This window comes from Talpa europaea (genome assembly GCF_964194135.1).
Source record: "Talpa europaea genome assembly, chromosome: 7".
Lineage (NCBI taxonomy): Eukaryota > Metazoa > Chordata > Mammalia > Eulipotyphla > Talpidae > Talpa > Talpa europaea.
In genome coordinates, this window is record NC_140074.1 from 68,701,570 (window position 1) to 68,726,929 (window position 25,360).

General features: G+C 42.9%; 1 protein-coding gene across 1 annotated transcript in view; it reads right to left on the reverse strand.

Moving 5' to 3' along the window:
• The window catches only part of BRINP1 (BMP/retinoic acid inducible neural specific 1), a gene marked incomplete at both ends in the record, with an annotated part of 120,607 nt that overhangs the window by 11,324 nt on the left and 83,923 nt on the right, over nucleotides 1-25,360 (reverse strand). Inside the window, 2 exons of the mRNA XM_084238183.1 lie at nucleotides 12,070-12,292; nucleotides 16,374-16,610. Coding sequence (XP_084094309.1) covers nucleotides 12,070-12,292; nucleotides 16,374-16,610 — 460 coding nt within the window. The remainder of the gene's footprint in view (nucleotides 1-12,069; nucleotides 12,293-16,373; nucleotides 16,611-25,360) is intronic.

Here is a 25,360-nt window from a genome sequence, read left to right on the forward strand (position 1 = left end):
AAAGCAAAACAACAAAATCAAGCATGCACATAGGGAGAAGCATGTAGCAAGGGGTATAAAGCTTTTGATAAGTCCATTAAGCTGCCATGGTGACTGAGCAAGGTGCTAAAGGGCAATTTTGGTATCACAGTTTCCTACAAGGTCTGTGAAAAGCACGCACACCCCTAGGGACTGAAATGAATTACACAGGCACAATAAACAGATGGGAGTCCCACTCTGGATGGCAGGGTCACACCGTTCCCGGACACTTCTCTCCTGGGCCATGTGATTGTTCCCACATATCCAGGCAGCTTCCCCCAATACTTTGATCAATACAACAAGGCATGGACTGAGCAGTTCATAGACTCAGATTTCACTGGACGAGAAGCTTCCACCTCTTGGCTCTTAAAAAACTCCTTCCTGGTGCTCTGTGACCCCTTACCCAAAATCTGACTCCCTTGCTGGGGGGATTCTGTGACAAGAGGGAGAGGGAGAGCTGCCCAGTGGAGCCAGCTTCTGACCATCTCTGCTAAGGCACCAGATATGTGAGTAAAGCCAAGCTCAGATTCCACCTGTACACCCATGACTCCAGTTCATTCTCCGGAGAACAGAACTGCCCACATGAACCCAGCACACATTCGTGACCCATCAATCACGAGCATGATACAGTGATCGGTGCATTAAGGCCCTAGAATTCTTGTCTATTTGTTATACAGCAAGAGATACTCAAACCACTGTATATTCTGAGCCCCAAATAAAACTCAGGATAAACTCTCTCTACATTCCATTGCTCTCAAGCCATCTTTCTGGTACAGACAGAATTCTAAATATGATTCCAGGTTCTAATCTCTAGAGCCTGTGACTAGAAAAAGCAATCACTCCCATAATTATCTGAATTTTGGCACAGTGGATCGAAGATAGGGAGATTATTGCTGTGGACCTAATCTAATCATATGTGCCTTTTTAAAAGCAGAGAATTATCTGGCTATGGGCAAAAAGAAAACCCTGAGCCATCTGCCATGTGAGAAGGACTCCTTTCAAGATGGAGAATGGTCTTTAAGAACTAAGAGCAAACATGGCCTTAGCTTTACAATTCAAAGAACTGAATTCTGATGACAACCTGAGTGAACTTGTAAATCGGTTGTTCCCCAAAACCTCAGCATGTTCAGTGTCAATCTGTGAGATATAAGCAGAAGACCCAGCTATACTACACCCAGAACCGGTGAGCTAGGGGGCCTGGGAGATAATAAACGTGTGTTGTTTTAAGTCTATGGATTTGTGGTTATTTGTTATACAGTAACACACACCCCATGCATTACTCTGGCTAACATTTTGGCACTCAGCTTCATTTACTCTTTAATAAAATGACAGGAGCAGAATAGATGATCTTTTAGGTTCCTTGACAGCTATTGACATTTTTTTGATTTCACAACTTTAGGTCTTGTAACCTGCCTGAGCCTCAGATGCAGGAGGTAAAACACGGGTACAATCTACTCTGGAGCCAGCTGTTCCCTATCTGCTAGATTCAAAGCTCTCTGTCAACACATACCTCTTGTCTCTTTCCCCACTCTGCCATGCCATGGCTTGTTGCCTAAATCCTGACACCTAGGAAGTACTCATTAAGTAGTTGAACTAAGGAATGAATAAGTGAATGAAGACTCACTATGCATATGAATGTAAATATCCTTTGACAAGAACAAAGAGCTGTGATGGAGGGCAGAGGAAGGAATGTTATTTCATAATGCTGCGCAATGCATGTCTGTGAACCTTGGTTTTCTCAACTGAAAATGGGGAGCGTGATCCTTGCTCTAGCATCCCCATGCAAGATATTAATCACTGGTAAGATTATTGTTGTGAAAGTCCTTTGCAAAATAAAAACCTCCACCTAAGGTATTTGTCTTAGTAATAGTTTGCTTTTTAAGGTTAGGAATGTCCCTAAGCCAAATGGGGTAAATTTATTCCCTAATTAGATCAGGAACAGAGTGCCTTCCTGCTGTTCCTTTGGCTGCTGCTGGTAGCTGTCATGCCACCTCTCAACAGGAGTGGTACCTGCTGGGAAACAAAGTCTTTAGCATCTGCTTAAGCAGAAGGTGTGAGAAACTCAACTCCAAGATGAATAGCTGAGGCAGACTACTGAAGGATTAGGAATAGGTGAAGGATGAGGGTCTCTATCGACAGGGAAGGATCACAGCCTGTGGCATCACACCAAATAATGTGGGTCAGTGCCTCTCAGTCGATTATAAATCACTTTTCAAAGGCTGAATATAGTGAGGAAACTAATCTCCTGAAAAACTTCAAGAAGGGTTCTATTAGTCAAATATTGTTGAAAGATAGACAACTTTCACCCTTTCTGTATCTAGTGCATTTTTTTTTTTAACTCAACATCTCCCAAACTTGCTCAATTACAGATACCAGTTCACTTTTCTACTTTCATTATACTCTAGAAGATTAAGTTAGGGGAACTCATTTTACTTCATTTCTAGTAATTTCATATATACAGATTAAGAGTCTTCCAATCTAAGATTATTTTGGTCTCCAGAACTGTACCATCAGCATGACCTAAGACCTAGGATATATCCCAGAGCTATTGAATCAGAAGCCGTGGAGGCAGGGCCCAACCATCTGTGCTCAAAAAGCCATCCAGGGAATTATGATACCGTCTCCAGATTGAGAACCTCTACGATAGTCCATCATTTAGTAATAAAGTTCACATCAACAAAGGGGAGAAATAACTAATACTTCTATACCTTGGAGAGAGATTCCACTGATCTCTAGTTCATTTTCAAATGACTACCAGAAAACAGTTACTAACCCACGGCATTCCTTCTAATCCCCTCCCACAATGAGTATTCATCACCTAAATAATAATATACAAAACCTCCCTAGGTGGGCATTCAATCCCTCCATAATTTCAACTCAATACACCAATCCAATCTTTTTTTTTAATTTTATTTTATATATTTTCACATCATTTTTCATTTTTGCACAATGTATGCATTTTCATCTTGGTTATAGTCCCCATACAATTCCCACCCCCCTTGTTTTGATCTTACTCCCTTCTCCCCCACCTCCCTGTAGTGTGTCTCTGGTTTATAGTTGCTTGTTGATTTTGACTTTTACTGTAGTATAATTAGTCTTTTTCCTGGTCCCTTATTTAGGTTTTCTAAATTCCTGCTATGAGTGAGACCATCACGTATTTTTCTTTTTCTGTCTGGCTTATTTCACTGAGCATGATCCCTTCCAAATCCATTCATTTTGCTGCAAATTGCATGAGTTTATCTTTTTTGATTGCTAAGTAATATTCCATTCCACTCCTAGGCATTTACCCAAAGGACACCTGCACCCCTATGTTTATAGCAGCACTATTTACAATAGGGAAGCTATGGAAACAATCCAAATGCCCAAAATCAGATGACTGGATCAAGAAGATGTGGTACATATATATACCAGTCCAATCTTAATAACACTAAGGGCCATTACATTAAGAGTTAATATGTATTGACCTCCTAACACATGCTAAAAATACAATAACTCCATGGAGAAAGCACTGCTATTTTCCTTTCCTCGTTTTACAGATACTGGCCCTCAGGGCTAGAAGACACCGAGCATACCACTCCCTAGGCATTCACACCAGACTGTCTGGTTCCAAAGTCCACTTTCTCAATCTTGATGTATATCTTCTTTCTGACTTTTGATTCCCCACTTCTGGTTGAAATTAATATCCCTATTAATTCTTCCTAAGGATATGCTGTTTATTAGAAAATGATTCTCTCCAATTCAAGTTCAAAACATCATCATCCCTCAACTCTCATCTCCAGTGTTTCCTCACTTGAGTTTGAGCAGACTATGCAGGCACTATACTTGTTATTTAGGGTAAGCAAGAAAAAGCAGAGTCCCTATCCTCCTGGAATCTGGGGCCAAGTAGTAGAAGGCATCTGAGATAAATAGAACATTACAACTATGCCAAATGTTGGGGAAAAAATGCCATGTAGAGTGCAGGGAAGACAATTTCAAGACAGTGAAACTGGGCCAGTATATGAGACAAGCACCTCAAAGAAACAGGGGTTTGATCTAAACTTTAAAGTAGAGTAATTCAGGCAAAGACAGAAAGAGAGTCTCCTGTCTTCCCAGCAGGATGGATCACTTCTCTCCTTACATTACTATTATTCCAATTCCATGCTGATGAAGTAGGAAGCATAGTAGAACCTAATATTTAGGGTGTTTGTATGAATTAATAGCTAAGCCATTTAAAACTGGGCCTGGTTATAACAGTCAGTATATGTTAGCTATTATTATGATCACTTTTTTTTCTTTCTATATGACCTTGAACAAGTGCTCCACTAATAATAACATGTTACTAGAAATAAGAGCTTGCTGTCTCCAGGCAAGTTCTCCTAATTGACCTCCTCCTTCAATCCCCCCACCCATGCTTCTGTCCCCAGTAATAGGTATACCAAATAAGAGTCAGTTTTACTGGTTCCCAAATCTATTTATGCTATTTGCACTTGGTATTATTATATCATAGACTATAATGAATATGAATCAGTGAAATACAAATTGCCGGGCCTCCCCGGTGGCGCAGCGGTTGAGCGCTGGGTTGCGAAGCTGCCCGCAGCCTCTGCATCGCCGGTTCGATCCCCGGCTGCTCCCTGGCCACCGGAGGAGGGTCCCGCATGCGCGCAGACCTCTCCTGCCGCCCGCTGCTCCCCTCAGCAGTGTACTTCGGTCCTTCTGCCTGTTCTGTTCCCCGCTCTGGCTCTGGTGAATTCTCTCACCCTCCCGCACTTCTGACTGTACCCAGTGCTTGTATAAATAAATAAATAAATATTTAAAAAAAAAAAAAAAGAAATACAAATTGCCTTTTTTGTGGAAACTATCAATAATTTGAATTCTGTGGAAAATTCTATGAAGATAAGTTGCTTGAAAGAACTGCCATCAATATAAATAAAGGATACATAAAAATCCAGAAATAGTAATAGTGTCTCTTAACAATCCTTAAACTATTACTCTACTTGGCATTCACCAAAGTTGGAAATACATGCAATCATGGGTGTGGTTTATGCAAGAAAGCCAGTAGAAATTCAAATAGAAAACATCAACAGCTTTAAAAAAGATGTGGGCCCTCTTGATAAAGCTGGCCAAGGAATATACATTCACATGTTTTAAATGAAAATGTGTTTATCTATATGCAGCTTGTGTGCATTTTAGGATTCCCTACTGGAACTTTTTTCAGTTAACTTAACTGACAAATTATTGTTCCTCTGATAAGAGCCTTGTGCTTTGACCTCTTACTATGTTCTTTGATTGATTTCCAAGTTCACATTGTTACTAAATAGCAATCATACCCCTTCAGAGTCTGAACTCTTTAAGTATCTTAAGTTCCATTACTTCTCTACTGTATTATAAATTGGGGGCTGATACTTTATCTCTCCAATGGAAACATCTATTTCTTGGAAGCCAAAAGGGTGTCTTCATCTAACATCCAAGCTCTACTACTGCTGTGCTCTTGATTATATGAATAATGTATCTGTGCCTTTCTTTACAGGTTATGAAGAGTTTTCAAATGTATCACATAAATTGACTGGGTTATCAGCTCCACCGGGTAGCTATTCTTATCCTGATCATATAGATGAGGAAACAGAGGGCTTAACAGGTTTAGAGATTTTTGGAGGTCACATATCTAATAAGTGACAGAGCTGGGACCGTCAGTCTAATAAACTGAAACTGACTTCAGTTTAATAAAATAGAAGGAGTCACATCCCTCTGCCCCACTGCAGGAGTCTATGGAGATTACATTCGAGGCAAGTAACTGTAGGGTTCAGAAAGAAGAATCAAACCCAGCATGGATATTGAGGGTCATCATAATAGAGATAATGATTATCTTGGTGGGTGGAATCTTTTTGGAGACACCAATTAAGCACTGTATAGAGCAAGAAATATGCTAAAAGCTGGCACGGGTTCAGAAGCTATGGCCCCAGGATTGGAGCATGAGGTGAATGCCCCCAGGAGATTTTCTTCTCAACAATGCATAATTATATTGTGCTTGGCTAAGGCCTGCACTGCTAGGTCAAGGCCATGTGAATATGAGAAGTAAAAATAAACCAAAGACCAAGAGTCATTGGAAAATGCCAATAATTATACCGTCTGGCCTCTAGTTAAAGTTCCTGTGATCTTCTTTCCTCCACAACACTATACACTCTAAAATAATTAGGTGATAGAATCTAAGGAAGCAACATCAAATCATACTGACATTAAGTACCTACTCGGTGCGAGGAATTTTACTTCATCTCACTGAATTTAACAGACTGTGAAAAGTGTCTATTTTTGTCTTTGTCGTCTTCTTTTAATAGGGGACATTTCCCAAAGTGTTAGACTGAGCAAGAGACTTTTCAGGACTGGGATCCAGGGGAGTTGACAATCTTCATTTGCACTTGCTGTTTTTCTCAAGCTGCCCGCACTGTCCAAGGCCCAGGGCCTGCCTCTTAGCAACAGGCCGTTCACAGATTCCCTAACTGACCTTGAGCAACTCACTTAACTCCTTTTGGCCTAAGCTCTTTTTTTTTTTACAAAAAAGGAAGACAATCTAAACACATACAAAAATACGGGGGAAATCCATAGATTATTTCCGTGGCAATGGGGTACAAATCTAAAAGATGATGCCAACATGCCTTTGGGACCCCATTCTGAGTAGAAACTCATTTCCATGTTTTCCAACAGCTTCTGGGTGCCAATGACTGTGCTAGGAAGCAGTGATGCTGAAGTTGTGGAGACCAAGGGCACAGGTGGGGTGGTATGGGGAGCAAAGTCTCATTAATGAATAAACATCAGTGAGTCAATGAATAAAGGTATTGGGGTCAGCAGCCATCTGAGCTTCATGTGCAAAGTCACAATGGCAGGAATGCACATAAAACAGGTCTTTCAACGCAGGGAAGTCAGCCCCATGAACTGAGACCTGCAGAAAGGCAGAAGCCACTGCAGAGAATGAAAAGAAAGACAGTTCTAGGTAAAGGGAGAGCAGGTGTGAAGTCTGGGGAGTGGATGGGGGTTGGGCATGCTTAGAAAGTGGAAGGAAGATGAGCAGTCCTGTCACTGACAGAGCCAAGAAAACCAAGAAAAAGTGTGAAAGAGTGTGAGAGGTGGGCAGGGGGCAGATGGTGGTCAACATGCAGGCCCTCTTTAGTCTGCTCCTTCTCTTAAGACCAGCGATAATCAGTCACTTCTCGGTTTTAAGCAGGATGTGACAAGATCGAATTTGCCTCTTCAGTAGTAATTCTGACTGCCTCATGGAACATAGATTGGAAAGTCATTAGAGTGGGTTCTGGGAGACATAGTTAAAATACCATTGTAATTTGGGGCAAAAGAAGCTTAGTTTGAACAAAGGTTACTCATTAAAATGGACTAATTAGCATCATCTGAAAGCAATACTGCGGGAAGATTCAGTGACTGACACTAGCACTACTTTGGAGTTGAACTGTTACTCTCTCATTCTCCATGAGTGATATTTCTCCTTGAGTTGGGAAGGCTCTCACAGATAATTGAGCCCAGTTGTTTTCAGACCATTTCAGAAAAATACAAAAGTCACCTCATTTCCTTATTTTCCCAAATAAGTCTTAATTCAGAATTCCCATCAAGAAAACAATAAAGAGTTGCTCTCTCGAAAGCTGGGCTGTCATTGTTCATCGGGCAACCTTCACCCACCTCTGCAGGGCAGGTTCCTGGCACCTGGACTCTGAAGTATTTGCTACAGACCATCCTGGACTTAGTCCAGGCCACACAAGGGCCTTGAACTCAGGCCCTCTGGCCCAAAACAGTGGCATCTTCAGCAAACCCTGAGGCTGAAAAATGATGTTCTCAGGACAAAGGCCCTGTTGCTTGTTCCCGTAAGTGCCCTCCAGTGTCTGGCATTGGGAGACCAGGTGGCCAGTGAGCATTTATCACACCACAGAGAAGCCAGCTGAATTCAGTATCATTCAAACTGGTCCTTCCTTTCTTCTGTCCTTCTCATATTCCCTCCACCCTTTGTTTCCTTTTGCAATGAGAGTTGATTTCCACCACGGCACAGTTTGTAGTCTAGGCAGGTCATTGGAACACCTTGGGTCATCGAGTCTCGGGGGAAGAACCTGGAAGTTACAGGAAAGGACCCTGCCTGGCTTTCCACTCCAACTCTTCCCTGATGGAATAATTTTCAGCAAGTCAGTTAACACCTCTGAAAAGTGGATTATTTAGATGAGTTCCTGCTACCAGATAAGGTTGTCATGATGATTAGTGAGGCTAAGTGTGTAGCACAGTGCCTGGTACATGGTCGATACCTTAGAAATGTTGCCTAGAAAATGGTACTTTGGAGCCACACTCAGGCCCATTCTCTTGCAGATGAATTTGGTTTCAAGTCCATCATGTCTACATAGTCCCCTTTTACAGAGCACCTGGAGTTCACAAAGTGCACCAGCTCAGCAGAGTCTAGCAACCTCTGAGTTGTTGGGAAGAAATTATCATGCCAATTTCACAGATGAGAACACCGAGGCTCACAAACTCTGTGTCTATTAATAGCAGAGACCAAACTCAAAGTTCACTTGCCAGTACTGCTCCCTTTTTAACTCTGCACCATGTAAGGAGCTCCTGGTGGTGACATACTAAACAGGGACCTCACTTGTGGGTCCCCACCATCCCCCAAGGGTCCAACTACAGTACAATGGTCTGACACTAGGGTGAGCTCCTACACAGGCTAATGGAAATCACCACTTTATCTCTGGATCTCCAGAAGAACCTACTACTCGATGGTCATTCATCAAATATCTGTGTGGCTACTGAAAACATCATTGGCAGGTGTGATCTGGATTAGTCTTTCTGCCCTCACCACAACAAGCACTGAGTCTTGGGGTGGGATTCTACACTTGAACACTCCTTGAGTTCTAAGGAAAAACTGAGTTTACCTGCATCAAAATGACACTCTTTTCTCTACTTCTAGAGGATGATATATCTGCCTGGACTGGGTTGATGCCTGGACTCCAGAGTGGATTCAGGGATTCATTACTGGAGTCAAGTCCTGCATCTCAGCACACCAAATTAGAGCCTCTAAAATTCTAATCCTGGTCCAACCCCACCCCCACTACCTTAACAAGCTAACCCTGACTTTGTCATCATTCTCAAATCAGGGTGTCAGGATGCCCTGCCAAACAAAGGCACATCTTGCCGCCACATGCTGCTCAGGACAAGGTCCTTTACAAGTCCACCAAAGCCATCAGCAAGGAAATTCCAGGCCTGCCACCTACCTGCAGGTGATATTGGGCAAGTTAAGCACCTCTCTGCCCCTTCACTTCCCTCACCTATAAGAAAAATCCAATACCACTGGCTTTATAAAAATAGTGTGAAGAGGGCCTCCCCGGTGGCGCAGCGGTTGAGCGCTGGGTTGCAAAGCTGCCTGCAGCCTCTGCAACACTGGTTCAATCCCCAGCTACCGGGTGAGGGTCCCACATGGTGCGCAAACCTCTCCCACCGCCCGCTGCTCCCCTCAGCAGTGTACTTCGTCAGTCTGCCTGCTCTGCTCTGCTCTCTGCTCTGGCTCTGGTGAATTCTCTCACCCTCCCGTGCTTCTGACTGTACCCAGTGCTTGTATAAATAAATAAAATAAAAAAGTGTCTTCTCTCTTATTAAAAAAATAGTGTGAAGATAAGAAGAAAAAATAGATATTATCATCATCATCGATACACACTGATTTTACCAATTTCTATACAAAATCTCAGTACCTGGTAAAATAACAATAAGAAGAATATATATTGAATTTTTATCATGTGCCAGATACTGTTCTAAGCATTTAGAGTGTGTTAAAGCATTTAATTTTCACAACAACCATATGATGTAGGCACAGTTATGACTCCCATTTTACAGATGAGAGAATCAAGGCATGAAGATGGTGGTAAATTGTCCACATTATGAAGTGGAGCAGGTGATTTGAACCTGGGATGTCTGACTCCAGACTCTTCACCTTTAGCCAGTTCTATTGTCTGTTATATTAGCCACTCAATAAATGGTTGTTACTTTGTGGGGACCGTTATGACCATCCTTAATCTTATTCACCCTACAAAAGGATAGTCACTTCTAGCTCCAGTTACTCAATTTGTCCTGTGATACTTAGTCTCCAAAAGTGACTCAGACCCCGCCTCCTGATATTCACATACTGGTGTCTGGGCTGGGGTTTCTGGCCAATAGAATATGATGGAAGTGCTGCTCTCTGGCTTCCAAGGCTAAGACATGGGATGCCCCACAGCTCCCTCTTTGTCTCTGGATGCTGCCGTGTTGCACACAGCCTGGGCCACATGGAGAGGGCACGTGTAGACACTCTGTTGGCAGCTCCCACTGAGCCACTACTAGCTGACCGCCAGCATCCACAGCCAGGCCTGGGAGGCAGGCATCTTGGACATCCTCTGCAGTCAAGCCCCCAGAGGACTCCAAGCCCGCCAAGTGGACAGACCCCCAGCTGTGCCCAGTCAACTGACAGAATCATGAGATAATGACGAAGAATCATTCTGAGTCACTAAGTCTCGCAGTGACTATTGGCATCAACCATAACCAAAACCCCTCTCAGCCTCCAGCCTGATAGACACTTCCATCAGGCCTTGAAACCTGACTACATTTTATAGGTTAACTGCTCAGAACAGAGAAGTAACTTGCCCAAGGTCACACAGCTGGCTAATGGCAGCACAGGATTACAAACCCTTTAGAAGTAACAATACAATAATTACCATTTATGGGCCATTTACTAAACTCTCTGTGCCTCAGTTCCTCTATTCATACGTAAGATGTAGGAGTTCCTAGTTTATAAAGTTGCAGGGAAGAAGACATGAGTTCACTCACGTAAGATAACGTAAGATAGCAGGCACTTACCGAGTATCAGCCACTCCCCGCTTCTCTCTACTCTCTTTTAACTGCATCAGGCACTCCACTAGGCTTTTTAAATTTTTAAATCTTAATCCTCACTGTGAACCTGAAGGCAAGTGTTATGATCATATTGCAAGTGCGGTCTGAGAAGCAGGGACTTACATAAAGCCCTGTGGCTGATAAGTGGTGGCACCAGGATTTGAACCCAGTCCATATGCAGCTGAAGTCCTGTCCACACCACCCCCTTGTGACACAAGCTGAAATCCCAGGGACACACGCAGCAGTGACAGCGCTGGCCAACGGACACCTTGCCCATGGTGACACGTTGCAGCCCAGCAATCTGCTCATTTGCAAACTCCCACCTGCTCAGCTCGGGTGTGCCAGGGTCCTCAGTGTTAGCACCTCTATCTGACAGTGCCCCTTGGCAGGGAGATGCTGCCACCATGGAAACCCTCGAGGCGCCACCACACAAAACTTGCAGAAGCCTCTCCTAAATGTCCTGGGGGAAAGGAACTTGAAAGACCTGGATGTGAACCCTGGCTTCTTCCCTATAGGTCTCCAAGAGAGTAGGGAACCCTAAGTGCTGTGGGGCACAGACCCTGTTTTGTCTGTCTGTTCCCCCTTGAATTCCCTGTCATCCATCAGAAAACTGTATCAGGAACAAGGCTGGAACTAGGGTGACACAAGCAAGGCAGCCAGCATTTATGGGGCATGTATGCTCAGTGAGCCCCTCTCCTGACCCAGTGAGGGGGTCCATCTGAAATTTTTCATGGCAGGTGATTCCTGTGGGTGGCTTCACTCTACTCCAAGCCCTGAGCAAATACCTGCCATAAATAGTTGACTGATTGATTAGTATCTTCACCACGATGCTGGGATGCTAAAATCTGCTTTGCCAAATAATTAAAAAATCTGATAATCCATTTCAAGCAACCTGAATGCCACATAGCAGTAAGGTCTATTGATAGTTCCCTGCCTCAGGCAGATGGATTAGACAGAACAGAGGCAGAGAGCCAAGGACTATGCAGGAAAGTTCAGGAAGGAGAAATCCAACCAGTACAAACCAGGAAGGGAGGGTCAGAGACCACCAGGGGACTGTTGGTCTGCACCATGCAAGGCCTTCCTTGCTGCCACCTTCCAGTTCATCATCTCTGTTGCATTTCCCTCTGAAACGACTGCAGGTGTGAGCCTGCAGAGGTGGGGGCCAGGTGTGCTTACCTCTCTCTAGGCAGCTGGTGGTTGGGATTATGGCGGCAGCGGACACTGAGGCCAAAGAGCTTGCGGGCAGTGCGCTGGATCTTTTGCCTCTGGGCCTCGGTGGCACTCTGCAGGAGCTTGTAGCGGTTCTGCAGGTCCCAGTCATTGCCCCAGTGCTGATGGATGCTCCCGATGGTCAGGAAGTGGTTGCTGGGGAGACGCTTCATAAAGGATTTAAACTCATCTAGCAAGAGACAAAGGCCAAGAGAGAAGGGCTGAGCATGTTGGCCCCATCAAGGAGGCCTTCAGAGCTGAGCTCCCAAAACACAGGTCTGCAAATGAAAAGAATTTGCTTCAGGCCCAACTACATGCAGGTGCCTGCTGTGCTCCCTGTAGGCTTTCTTGAAGCTTCTTTTACTTTGTGGCTACAAGAGCAGAACTGCATCATGCCCCTCCCTCGAATTCAGGGCCATGCAAACCTCTGTCATTTGACTGCCACCTTTTCATGATATTCACATGACATTTGCATTTAACATTTTCTTTGAAACAGTTAAACCAATTTTTTTTTCAATTTTACATCAAAAACAACCATCACATGCCTTCAGCATCAGGTAGCCATAAAAAAAAAAACTGCACAAATATATAATATAAAAACAATATTAATAAGTTCTAGGCAGATACAGTTGCCTGCTAAGTGATCAGACCCCAGTGCCTGCTCTCACTTTGAAATGCAGGAAGGTAGCTAGTGATAGAGAGGTGTGAAAGGCGCATTAGCATCCACTGAAAGGCTCTCTTTGATGTCATCTGCAGGTTTGACAGAGAACTGAAAGGGATCAACCTCCCCACTGTGTGATTAGTCTCATTTGAGCACATGTCCTAAGCCATGGCACTTTTGAGGAAACCCCAGCTTCCAAGATTTTAAATAGATCAGTAGGTGCAGGTTTGGAGGCACCCACAGCTCCCTGTAAGTGGCATGACCCTACAGGATCAGCCCAGCTGATGCTTTCTGTGCCCTAGAGCTGGGAGTGTCCTGGGGGAAGGCTCCTGCTTCAGTTTGTGGTGCTAACTTTCAGAAAGTCAGCACCTGACACAGCCTTAGAAATGATCTAGGTCAGCTTTCTTATTTTACATACAAAAATACTGAAGCCCCATGTAGGAAAATTATCAGCTGAAGGTAGAACCACATGTGAGTGACAAGAGGCAAAAGTAAACCCAAGTTGTTGTTTGTTGTTGTTTTCTATTCTAATTTTCATCCCTTTCTTACCACCCCCACCCCCAATCTGCTCCCCCAGTCCTCAATGATTGGGAAAGTTAAAAAACCAAAACTAAGGGGTTGATTACACACACACACACACACACACACACACACACACACACATATATATATTTACACAACTCTCAGTAAGTACCAGGGTCATAGATACATTACTTTATAGCAATCTATGAGAGAGATAGTTTGACTGTCCCCTTCTTATAGAAACTAGGGCATCAAGAAGTTAATGGACTTGCCAAGGTCACACAGCCAATAAATGGTAGAACAGAACTCCAGACTGGCTTCAAATACTATGCTCTTACTTAGCATATTAATTACACTCTCTCTCAACACACAAAGACTATCAGTGTGTGGGGAGAAAAATAAGTAGATAGAAAGGGCTGAGACCAGGAGTCTCTGACCCTAGAGAACTCTGGCATCTGGTGATAGATGGTCAGACATCTGGACCACCAACCAGCTGTGCCACCAGCCTTCTCTCAACACCTCAGTTTCCTTGTCTATCAAACTGGTGTAACAGCATCTAATGTGAATGTTGAGGAGAGGACAGAGGAGACTGCCTCATATTCCCCATCTATAGTAGGCGTTCCATGTGTGGTAGGTAGGACACCTCCAATTTTGCCTCTCTCACATTTTATGATCTTGGGTGACCACTTTCCTCCCTGAGACTCATTGTTTTTATAAACATGAAAAGTAAGAAATAACTTCCCTATCTGAAAGGTGACTTCCAGCTTTGAAACTCTGAATGGCCATACTGATGGGCTCATTCAGTGAGCCATGGGAGCAGGGGCTGGCGCTGCTGCTGACACTGGGACACTCGGGATAGCCTTAGTCTCACCCCATGGAAGACATGCAGCCCATCTTCTGGAAAGCTCTGTTGGCCTCAAAGGGAACAACAATCTTCAATGCACCCAAATTTGGACCAGAAAAGAAAATATAACCTAAAAGTTAAAAGGGTTTACCTTTCTTGAATAAAAGCAGAAGGGTTCTATCCTAACAACGGAGGTGTCCACCCCCCTGTGTATGTAAGCTAGGTCCTATTTGACCACCAACACTCACTCATTCACCCCAATTCCCTGGTACTGAGTCATTAAGATTCTGCACTGGAAATGGAAAGGACACACACACACACACACACACACATGCAAGCCACCTGTTCATGAACGGATGTGTCTGGGGGTAAAGCCATTTCCAATGGACAAGTATGGGATATTTAAAGCAAATGTGTGCTCTCAGGGAGGAAGTGTGACACATAAATCATTTCCGTGACCTATCCATTGTACTCCGCAGCATCCCACCATCCACTCAGCTGCTCACTCAGAGTGATTTCTCTTCCTTGGGAATGAGGAATGTAAGCGAAGTGTCCCTACAGCCTGTGCACACAGCCTGCAGCCCCCTCTGCTTTTCAGCAATTAGTGGAATCTCTTTTACAAAAGCATTTTCTCAAATGCTAGTTTTGTTGGAGGCCTACTGATCACCATCATACATTTCCATCATGAGCCTCTCTCTTCTGTGAATTCCCAGGTTTTTAAATGGACTAATGGGTACAGGTTCAGAGGCATCCATAGCTCCCTTCGAGTGGCGTGACCCTATCTGAGCAGCACTGCTGATTTTTTCTGTGCTCCCAGAACTGGTTGGGGGCTTAAAGTTCATGGGAACCAGTGGCTTTCAAACACTGCTCCAGAGAACTCAGCTTTTATCTGCAGTATATAGCGACTCCAAGGTACGACTGTGTTTGATCAAAGGGTTTCGTGGCTGAAGAGTTAAATTAATTTGATTATTAAAAACACAAACATGTCATCTCACTTATCAGTGGATGGAACTGAGACTTGGGAGGGGTGAGTAGAGTGGAATTAATAGGCTACAAAAGCTTCTATGAGCACTGGATTTGAATCAGGGAATCCGTTCCTGCTTCTGCCATTTACTAAGTGTGTCACCCCAGGGAGACACTGATTTTTGGCACCTTCCCTCCCCTGTAATGCAGGAATATCACCACTTTAATGCAGTGGTTGTAATAGGTTTAAAGAACATAAAGTTGTTTTAAAAAACAGGAATGCTCTATAAGTCTTGTCATTTATACAGCAGAGTTGAACTCATATGCTAAGTATCTACTTGGCACCACTTCTTAGAAGTCTCAAAGATCCTCAGGTTTTTCAAATATTCCCAAACTGAGCACATTCTCTCCTATGCTAAACTCCCAGGGTGTTGTAGCTCAATGAATGGAGCCAATGTCCATCAAGTTGTCTGTCAAACATACCTAAAGAACTTTACTAATCTCATGTCAATATCCTTCTCCTCTTCTCCTGACCACATCAGCTCCCAACTCTACATATCACTTGTTCACAGGACTTTCTCATTCTTCACATACATAAATTAAAATGTCATCACTATTGCATGGTTGTGTAAATAATGTCTGGCATTTCCATGATCTCAAAGCTCCCTTAAGGCAGAGATTCAATTTTACCTCTCACACAATTTATGATCTTGGGTGACCACCTTCCTCCTTGAAACTGTTGTTTTTATAACCAGGAAAAATAAGAAATAACTATACTATCTGAAAGGTGACTTCCACCTTTGACACTCTGAATCATTTGGATATGTAAACATATGTCAATGTCTAGCTATCTACCTATCTCTACATACACGTATGCATAATCTACCTACCTATCTCTACCTACACATATGCATATATATGTATGTATGTATTTATTTATTTGGAAAGACACACACTTGTACACATACACACACACAGGCTTTGGAACCAACACAACTACTGTTGAGCCCTCATTCTCAAGAAGCTCCCTATACATCACAAGCTATTCCTCTGTCTTCTCGATACAACAGAGACACAGACTCACAGACTTGAGTATGCCAGTCATTATTCCACTCAGGGGACAGTCACTGAGTGTCTATACCATGAAAGCTGCTAGACCTGTCTCTGGACCCTCCAGAGAGAAAAAGTCAGGGTCATGTTCAGCAGTCCCAACACCACTTAGACAGCTTTCTAGATTTGTTTCAGGGCCACTCACACAGTAGTATTGATTTGATTCTCTACCTGAATTCTCCAGGTCCTTATATGCTTCGGCCCAAGACTTGGCCATGTTGGCCAGCGTGTACTCCATGATCTGGATGTCGGTGATGGGGCAGTTGCACTGCGGGAACTCCTCGGCACACTGACACCTGCACTGGCTGTTCTGGCACACGTACTCCCCCTCACCATTGCACATGATGTAGCTCAAGGCTGACTGGACAAACTTCTCTTGCAGATACTGAGGGAAGATGATCTGAAGACCTGCATGGGAATAGCAAGAACGGGAAACAGAATAGTTAAAAAGGGTGTTTCATTAACAGTTTCAAAAGAAGGAATCTGGAGATGCTATCTTTCTCTCTCTGTTTTGGAACCAAATATCTCTGGGCCTGCCTAGTTCTGCAGGACATAGTTGGCCAGGCCTTTGGTTAAATTACTTCTGCTTCAACATCTCGGGTCATGATCTTGGCCATCTCTGAAATACTTGAACTCTATTCCATTATATTAGGACTGAGACTTGAGTCAGATCTAGTATAGACCTTTTCCATTTGGGGGAAAAAAATAAACCTTATTGAAAGCACATGGTTATTGTTTATTTTTCCTTATTTCCTTCATTTTTTTCCTTTTTCTTTCCTCAAATATTTATGAACCTTCTTTAAGAAGCTCAAGTCCTGAGCTAGGCTCTAGTCTATAAAAAGGCAGGATCCTTGCCCTTGGGGACTTACAATATATTCAGCAGGGATACACATGGACACACATGATAATAACACAGCTTGACACACCTCGAGCAGTGGGGGCATGGGAGGCTACTAGGCAGCAGACAACTGTGGATAACATTACTTTGAAAGGAGGGGAGCTTTTGTAAAGGAAATGGTATTTGGGCTGATTAAAAAGTGAGTAAGAGATCATCACAAGAAAAAAAGGGGAAGCACATTCCAAAGAGAAGAACAGCCAGATCAAAGATATAATGTGTCTTGGAGTTAGTTGATTGCTACCGATTGAATCTAACTCCAATTGGTGGAAGGAGAACAGATATTTAGAGAGGGGCAGATTCCAGAGAGCAAAGAGCTTTATTCTATACTATGGAATTTGGACTTTATCCTGTGGATAATGGGGATAATTTGTAGTTTTCAAGGGTAAGGATGACATAAGTAGAGTGATACAATTGAATAGGACCACTAGATTATAAAAAAAAGTAAAATATCAGTGGAGGGTGAAGTCAGAGAGAATTAATTTATTCTGTTTTGTCCTAAGACAAGAAGCCAAGATCCACCGAGAAGTGACTTGCTCATGGTTAGAGGCTGATAACCTGGCCATATCTTGTGACCTTTTCTCTATACTTTGTCCTGAGAGCCAGTGATGGAAGAGAATTGATAGGTGTGAGCACTACCCACATAGTGTTGAAATAGCAGCATAGCAGGCAATTAACTGGGGGATACAGATACAAGGGCAACTTTGGGCCAAACAAATTCCTGAAAGCATGTTCACCTGGGGCATTTCACTTTAGCTCATCTGAAACAACTTTAGCCATCAATGCATATGGGGGTAATGGTTTTATTACCCATGGTGTCAAAGAGAACAGTGTTCTTATTTGGATTACATTTTTTCTCATTCATGCTTCAGGGACACCCCCTAACCCTAACCCTACTTATTGGGGATTTGCTAAATAAGCTCAGCATTATCTCACTCTTTGTTTCACAATTCTGTTTCCACATTTTTCTCTTTTTGCCTCTCCCCTTCAAATTATTTATGTGTATATACACACACACTAATGATGCCCTGCTGCTTCAGTCTGTCCTCAGAGGGGCATTGTGGGAAGGAAGACTATGCCTTATTTGGGAAACTATAAGGTAGTTAAGTGCTGGGCATTGCCAATCAGACACCCTTTCTTTTTTTTTTTAAGATTTATTTGTGCATACAAGAACTGGGGTATAGGCCAGAGGTGGGGGGGTGTTAGAGGATTCACCAGAGACAGAGTGGGGAACAGAACAGGCAGACTGACTGAAATACACTCCTGAGGGGAGCTGTGGGCAAGTCAGAAGAGGTCTGCTGTGCCATGTGGGTAGCTCCCTGGCCGGGGATTGAACTCATGCTGCAGTGGCTGCAAATAGCTTCATAGGTTGTATCTCAACCCCATGCACCACCAGGGAAGCTCCAGACACCCCTACATCTTACCCATATCATCTCAAGCAAGATGTTCAACCTTGCCCTAAGGTTTCCCTTTCTCCTCTGTAAATTGGAGATATTTTTAGTACAGAGGGTTGTTGTGAGCTCTAAGTGGAAGAATCTCTGCAAGCTGTCTAGAACAGTTCCTGTCACATAGCAAGCAAACAATGAAACTTTTCTAGTCTCATTTTGATAAGGATGATGATGGCAATGATGATAGTGATGATGTTGCCACTCCTCAATTAAAGGTTTTCAGTTTTTCATTGAGCCTTCAGGATAAATGAAGAACAAAAGCAGTGGGCATTTAATCCAAAGATGAACATACTAGCATTCAAGTATTTAGAGACTTTCACAAGAAGTAAGGTTTAGGATGCTGTGCCAGCAGGGGGGAGGTCTGTTCAGAATGGTGGTCTGTTCAGAATGGTGGACCCTCTGTCACTATGTGTGGAAGGTTCTACCAGTCGGAGCTGTACACCATATGCAGTGAACTGCTGTCATATGACAACGAGCAAGGGGCCCATAGGAGTTTGAGTGATTGCACTGAAGGGCTGAAATCCAGGGGTATGTCACAAACACTGAAAGGTGGGGAGGAACTAATCAAGCATTAAAGTCCCTTCCAACCAGGTCTACAATTCTTTCAGAGTAGGCACTATTGAGTCATTTTATCTGTATCACCATTTTCACTTTCAAAGCAAAATTTATTTTTAGCTGAATCTCAATCCCCTATAGGCATTTGATTCTATGGATTGGGGTTAAGTTTCTGTTGCTTAAACGAACTCTATAGACTATACTCTCAGTCCTATTTTTTAGCTTGATCATCATTTTCTTTCTCTCTTTTGTAGGGGATAAAATATTCTATTCTTGGTCCCAGCCCAAAAGGAATTTGGGGAAAGCATTTTTAGAAATTTGCGTCAAATCATTTCTCCATTTGGCAAGGATACAAAAGGCGGTTTTTACCTACCCCCGTTTAATGCATCTGACAACAGATGAAGTTTGGGGTTGGGGGGTTTCTGGGAGCAGCAGAAATATAAAACTGGCTGCTCTTTAAAAATGGAAACTCAGAGCTGTTTCTGAGGCAGAATCTCCTGGGCAATTTTGAAAGGAATAATGAAGACATAGCAATTAAAAAGCACTTTTCTGCAAAATGTCATTACTGTTCAAAGTTATATAACCATTTCCACGGCAGCGGAGGTTCACACAGCAGTCACAGCCACAGTCTTCTCCTGGTGACCTGCATCCGACAAAGAGGCCCATTGCTGACCTCCAAGATGGGCGCCTGAATGCTACCGGCTTCAATGGAGGTCATAAATAACTTGGAGGGGGATTTGGCCTGTGTCACCACTGTTTGAAAGATATATAGTTGCTGGCTGGGGGGAGTTTTCTGTCTCTACAGTTCCCAAGACACACACACACACACACACACAGAGAGAAAGGAAAACTGAGAAAACGTGAGGGGGATTGAGAAAGGCCACCATTATTGCTGAGCACATAAATTCTGCCTCACAAAACCTGGGAAGGCAATGGTTGAGAATTTCCTTTGAACATCAAATCACCCACACACAGCATATGGAATATTTCCCCTCAATCTCGTTATACTTTGGAAAAAAAAAAAAAAACAAATTCACAATGACTCTAGTTCTACTTTAAAATGGAATGTTCCAGAGTTTGGCAGGTTGAGTGGGCATGCTGGTGTGGGGACACCATGTCATCGTCTCCATTTCTGATTTTAACCCCATTCCCCTCAGTCTTTCCTCCTATATCACCTTTAACATACATATCCCACATATCTTTTGTATTTTACGCACAGTCTTTATGTGCCGAGATGTAATGTCTGCCTGTCTGTCATGCCACAGGCTAGCTCTCTTTCCTAACCTCCTCCTCTCACCCACTAATATTTTCTTCCCTACTCAGGAGACAGTAAGCCTTCTACCCTGTTTCCACTTCCTCCACTAAGCCAGTCTTTTTCTTCCTACTTGTCCTTTTTTGCATCTAGAATATTCTTTCCCAGATCTCTGCCTGGCTCCCTTGTTGCAAAATCCAGACCTCCCCCCACCACACCAAATAAACTGTCCTTTCTCTTGTCTTTATAGAATGAGTTCCTGGTTCGAATTATGTTATTAATTTGTTTGCCTATTTTTTTTTTTCCAATTTGGGCTTTGGCAGGGGCGGGGGCAGGGCCCTGTCTGTCTATTTATGAACCCCAGAGTTAAATTAAAGCCAAGTCTAGTGTAGACACTCCGGACACTCACTGGTTGGGCGTATGAAGTATCCGCTTTTTCATGCTAAGTAAAAAGACCACTGTCCCTAATAACTCTAAAGTTGTTAAAACTGATAGGGTAGGTAGCTCATAGCTCCACAACTAAAGTAACAGACCTAGGGCTCAGAATGCCAACTGAGTTCTGCAACACCCTGGGTCCTTCTGCCTCTCCATTGGAAGGTGTGGAAACTGAGACAAAGTCCTGGACTTGGGTACCTGCGGCGGTTCGGATACAGAGCAGCTTCTGGCAATATCCTATCCTCTCTGAAACTCAGCTTTCCTGTCTATGAATTTAAAATCCCAATAACCACCTTCCAGAACTGTCTTGAGGAGTAAATGAAGGAAGAAAAAGGCACAAATAGCACTTCAGCCGAACCTCATGAAGTATTAAATGTTTGTGTGTGTCCCTGAAATTCATATATTGAAACTCTAATTCCCAGTGTGAAGATATTAGGATGTGGATGGGGCCTCTGGGAATAATTAGTTTATAAGGGCAGGGCCTCTACAATAGGATCACTGCCCTAGAGACAAGCGCTCTCACCTCCCCATCCCCGCCATAAACACACAGAGGAAAAGCTGCTGTCTGTAAGCCTGGTCTCTACCAGAAACTCTTGTCACCTTGATCTCCCACTTCCAATTCTTCTGAACTGTGAAAAATATTCTCTTGTTGCAATCATCCAGTGAGGGCATTTTATTACAGCAGCCTGAGTAGATTAAGATGTTGCATAATTATGTGTTCAATAAACGGTAGGTTCCCCGAATTCTGCCTCATCAGTTCATAATCCATTATCTGCACCAAACTTGAGTCCTTCTTGGAAAAATCCTCGAGTAGTCCCATTTAAGCCAGTAGGAAACTTGCCAAGAGTGCACTCTCTCTTAGTAGCACTACAGGAATTACCGCAGGCCTTCAGTATTTGTCCGGCTGCTGTTTTTACTTCCATGAATTTCCCTTCCTTTCTTATTTCATCCTCCCATCCTTTCCCTTGTTCTCAGTTCCTCTCATCTATATTCCCCTTTACTTCTTTCCACACATAATGCTTAAGTCCTACTATGTGCTGGGGGCATTGTCCCTAGATACCACCCCCAACCCCCAGAACTCATGGCTCAGTGAAGGCACTGAACCAGTGTGTATGGAGCATCCTGAGGCAGTGAGAGGAGTGCTTGCTTCACCAGAAGTGACAGCTTGCTAAGCAAACACAAAGGGAAAAGAACACCTATTCAGAAGGGAGCAGAGGTGGTCAAAGAAGCTCTTCTACAGGAAGTGGCATTTAAGCTGAGACCTAAGCGAAAAACGGAATTAGGGGCCCACAGGAAGAGCAGTGGAGAAAGCAGAAACAGCACCTACAAAGGTTTCAGACAACAGAACTCCTCTCAGTGAAGAAGCAACCTAACCATGACCTTTTCTAATTGAGGTTCATCTTTGCTTGCTCACTTCCACATTCCCTATAGAAAAGTAAGAGTTCCAGTGCCTCCGAGAAGATCAAAACTCTGAGTGAAAGAATGACACAGAGCAGAGATCGTTCCGCTCATTATCAGAACAGCACTTCTTACAGCAACAGAAATGAGAATTTCCATGACAGGCAGGGAATCAGCCTGAGATTCAGGGAAAGAACTGTGGACTCACTGTGTTGTTGAATTTCAACCATTGGGGTGTGGGGTTGCCAAAATATTAGAAGAACTTTCAAGAGAGACTCACATTGCATCCACGGGGACCTTCAACTACACTGTCGATATTGCTACCTATAACAGGTTCCTGTTCAGATGACTGTCCAGTGAGGCTAGGGAACATTTAGTGCCCCTAAAACCTGAAGATTGTAGTCCAAACTTCAACTCTGACCCTGATCATGACTGATAGAAACTCTTAGCTGCTTCTTCCTCCTGTCAACAAGCAGTACATGGGAAACTGTTTGATGAGACAGAGGTTTAACACATGATCCCTACCTTCTAGGGACACACAGGGTCTACTTGGAGATTCAAATCTAAAGCACCAAACCCAACAAAGAGAGACAAAGGCCTTCACTGCTGATTAAAACAAAATAGTGCCATGCTGTCTAGTACACAGTTGGTATTGAATACATGTTTCAAATATCAAATATTTCAGTGACCTCTTTTGAAGATGAAAGGAAATAAGACCGGATACAATAATTATGGAAAACTTTGTGGTGTGTCGGGGGTGTGGGTTGAGTCTCAAAGCATAAGCATGGTCTGGATAAAGGACTCCCATAGTGTTCCAAGAATAAGGTCTACGTAAGCAAAGATGGGTCAGTGTGTGAAGGCTTGGATCCATCTAAGTCTTGTTCATGATGAAAACTATGTATTTTGTCGAGTGATTTTTCCACAACCAAACAAATTATATAGTGGTATTTCTGATGGACTTGTACTTTATTGACCCATTTCATTAGGTCTTACGTGCAATCTCATATGATGCCAGAGGAAGCAGGGAAAATGCAAGTTCTATTTTGGTTGAGGGTATTTTTCTATCCTGCTCTTGCATCAGAATGTGGTCCCCTGTAGATAGCTCTGAGTCCGAAAGGAATCCCAGCTGTTGTCTTGTAACTGCTAACTTCTGCTTGTCAAATTCTGTCCATCTTTGAAAAGCATGAGGCAGGGCGAACAACAAAAGGACTGCACCTTTTGCAAAAAGTCAGCCTGATCCCCTTCCTTGTGAAAGCCCAGGGATTTTAGACTGGCAGATAAAGGACTTTATGGCTCCAACAGCCATTCTGAACTCCAGTGTAATGAAGGCATGCAGGTCAATTACCCATCTGTTTGTGTTTCTATTGCTGTGAATTACAGTATCCATCGCTGACAGCTCATTGGAGTGGAATGAAAATAAGACGATAATTCACCGGGTGAAACTGTGCAGAAAGGGCGAAAAGGCTATGATCTCATTCAGAAGTTCAGCCCTGTCTCGGTGATGGGTCATTTGCACTCAGGGAAATGAAGAAAGGCAGCTACCTGGGGGGTGAGGGGGTGATGGGTGGGTTCTGACTCTGTTCATGTAAGAATTAGGAAACTCTCCACTCTCTTCTGAGCTCCCAAGTATAACTGCCTATTCTGTGGGATCTTGAGAGTAGACTGGGAACCCTTGGATGAAAGATACAGGTAGATGAAATTTGATACAACAAAACTAAAACATTTTCATCAGAAGTTTTGAAGTATGAAAGTCTCACTTGATAGAGGACTGTTTATCACTGGAACTGTATTAGCATTATTTGAAAGTAGACATAGGAGGGAAGCTCCAGAGAATGCAAGGTCCAAATGGTAAGGGTTAGACTGAGTTGTCATTAACTCATATGCATTGTCCTTCCCACACAGTTCTCCCTTTGAGAGAATGACACACACTGCCCTTTGAACTCAGATGGGGTCAGGTGACAAAACTGACTCAGATAGGTTCTTTTGGCAAAAGAAATGTGAGTGGAAATCATGTTTCCAACTTCCAAACTCAAGCCCCCAAAACCAACACATGAGTTCATCAGTGTTTCTCTTCCTGTCAAGATAAGAATAGTAATGGTCCAGATGGAGGTCATCAAGGGGACAGAATCACAATTGATTTGTGATTGTGGCATCAGAAAGAAATAAACATTTACTGTCTACTGTCGCCAACCACTGAGAGTCAGGGGTTATTAGTTAGTGTAATATAACTTCACTTATACCGAAAGATACAAGAAATTGTCAAACTACAACCCACAGGTCAAATGGAGTTTTTGCCTAAATTTTGTAAATTAAATTTATTGAAATGCAGCCATATAGATTGTGGTGTTGTCTATCACTGTTTTCACTCTACAATGGAAGACATGTATAGCTGCAGTAGAGATTTTATGTAGCTTACAAAACCTAAATATTCACTATCTGACCCTTTACAGAAAAAGTTTGCCTATCCCTATTAGTTGGGTATTCAGATTCTTTCAATCTTGATTTTCTATTAGTTTCTGCTGTTCAATAATTTATTAAGCAGAGATCAATTAGGCCTTTATTATATGCCAAGCATTCTTTTAGGATCTGGAATAAAGGTGAGGAATTAGAAATAAAAGCCTAGCTTTCATGAAACTTACTTTTATTTAGGGAGAAGGACAATCAATGAATAAATAAAAATACAGGAGGATTTATCCTGATAAAAGATTTTGGGAGCAGGAAGATTTCTAAATGACAACTTTAACTTTGAAAAAGAGAATATGTTTTAAATTATGAAATTACCAAAGCTAAGGAGGCCAACCTGCTTTTAAATTCAACTTAAAATTTTTCAACATGAAGATATCCTTGAAGCTCTAAGAAATCAATTCAATTTAAACAAAAATTTTTTTGTATAATTCATGATAAAAACCAAGTCGATACCTGTAAGACTGTGTTACCTGATGCCTAGATCAGCTGATATTTCCAGATTCCTCTCTGACCTATCTCCCTTTCCTTGCTGTATCCTGCAATACAAGTGCCTCTGTCACCCAAATGTGCCAGTATTCTTCCTGTTCAACTTTTGGCACCAGCGCCTACTGGTGCAAAACCTTGAAAAGCTAAGAGTAAGAGGCTCATCTCTGAGTCTCAATAAAGCTTTCATTGTAGGGCAGTGTTAACATAATATAACCTATCTGAT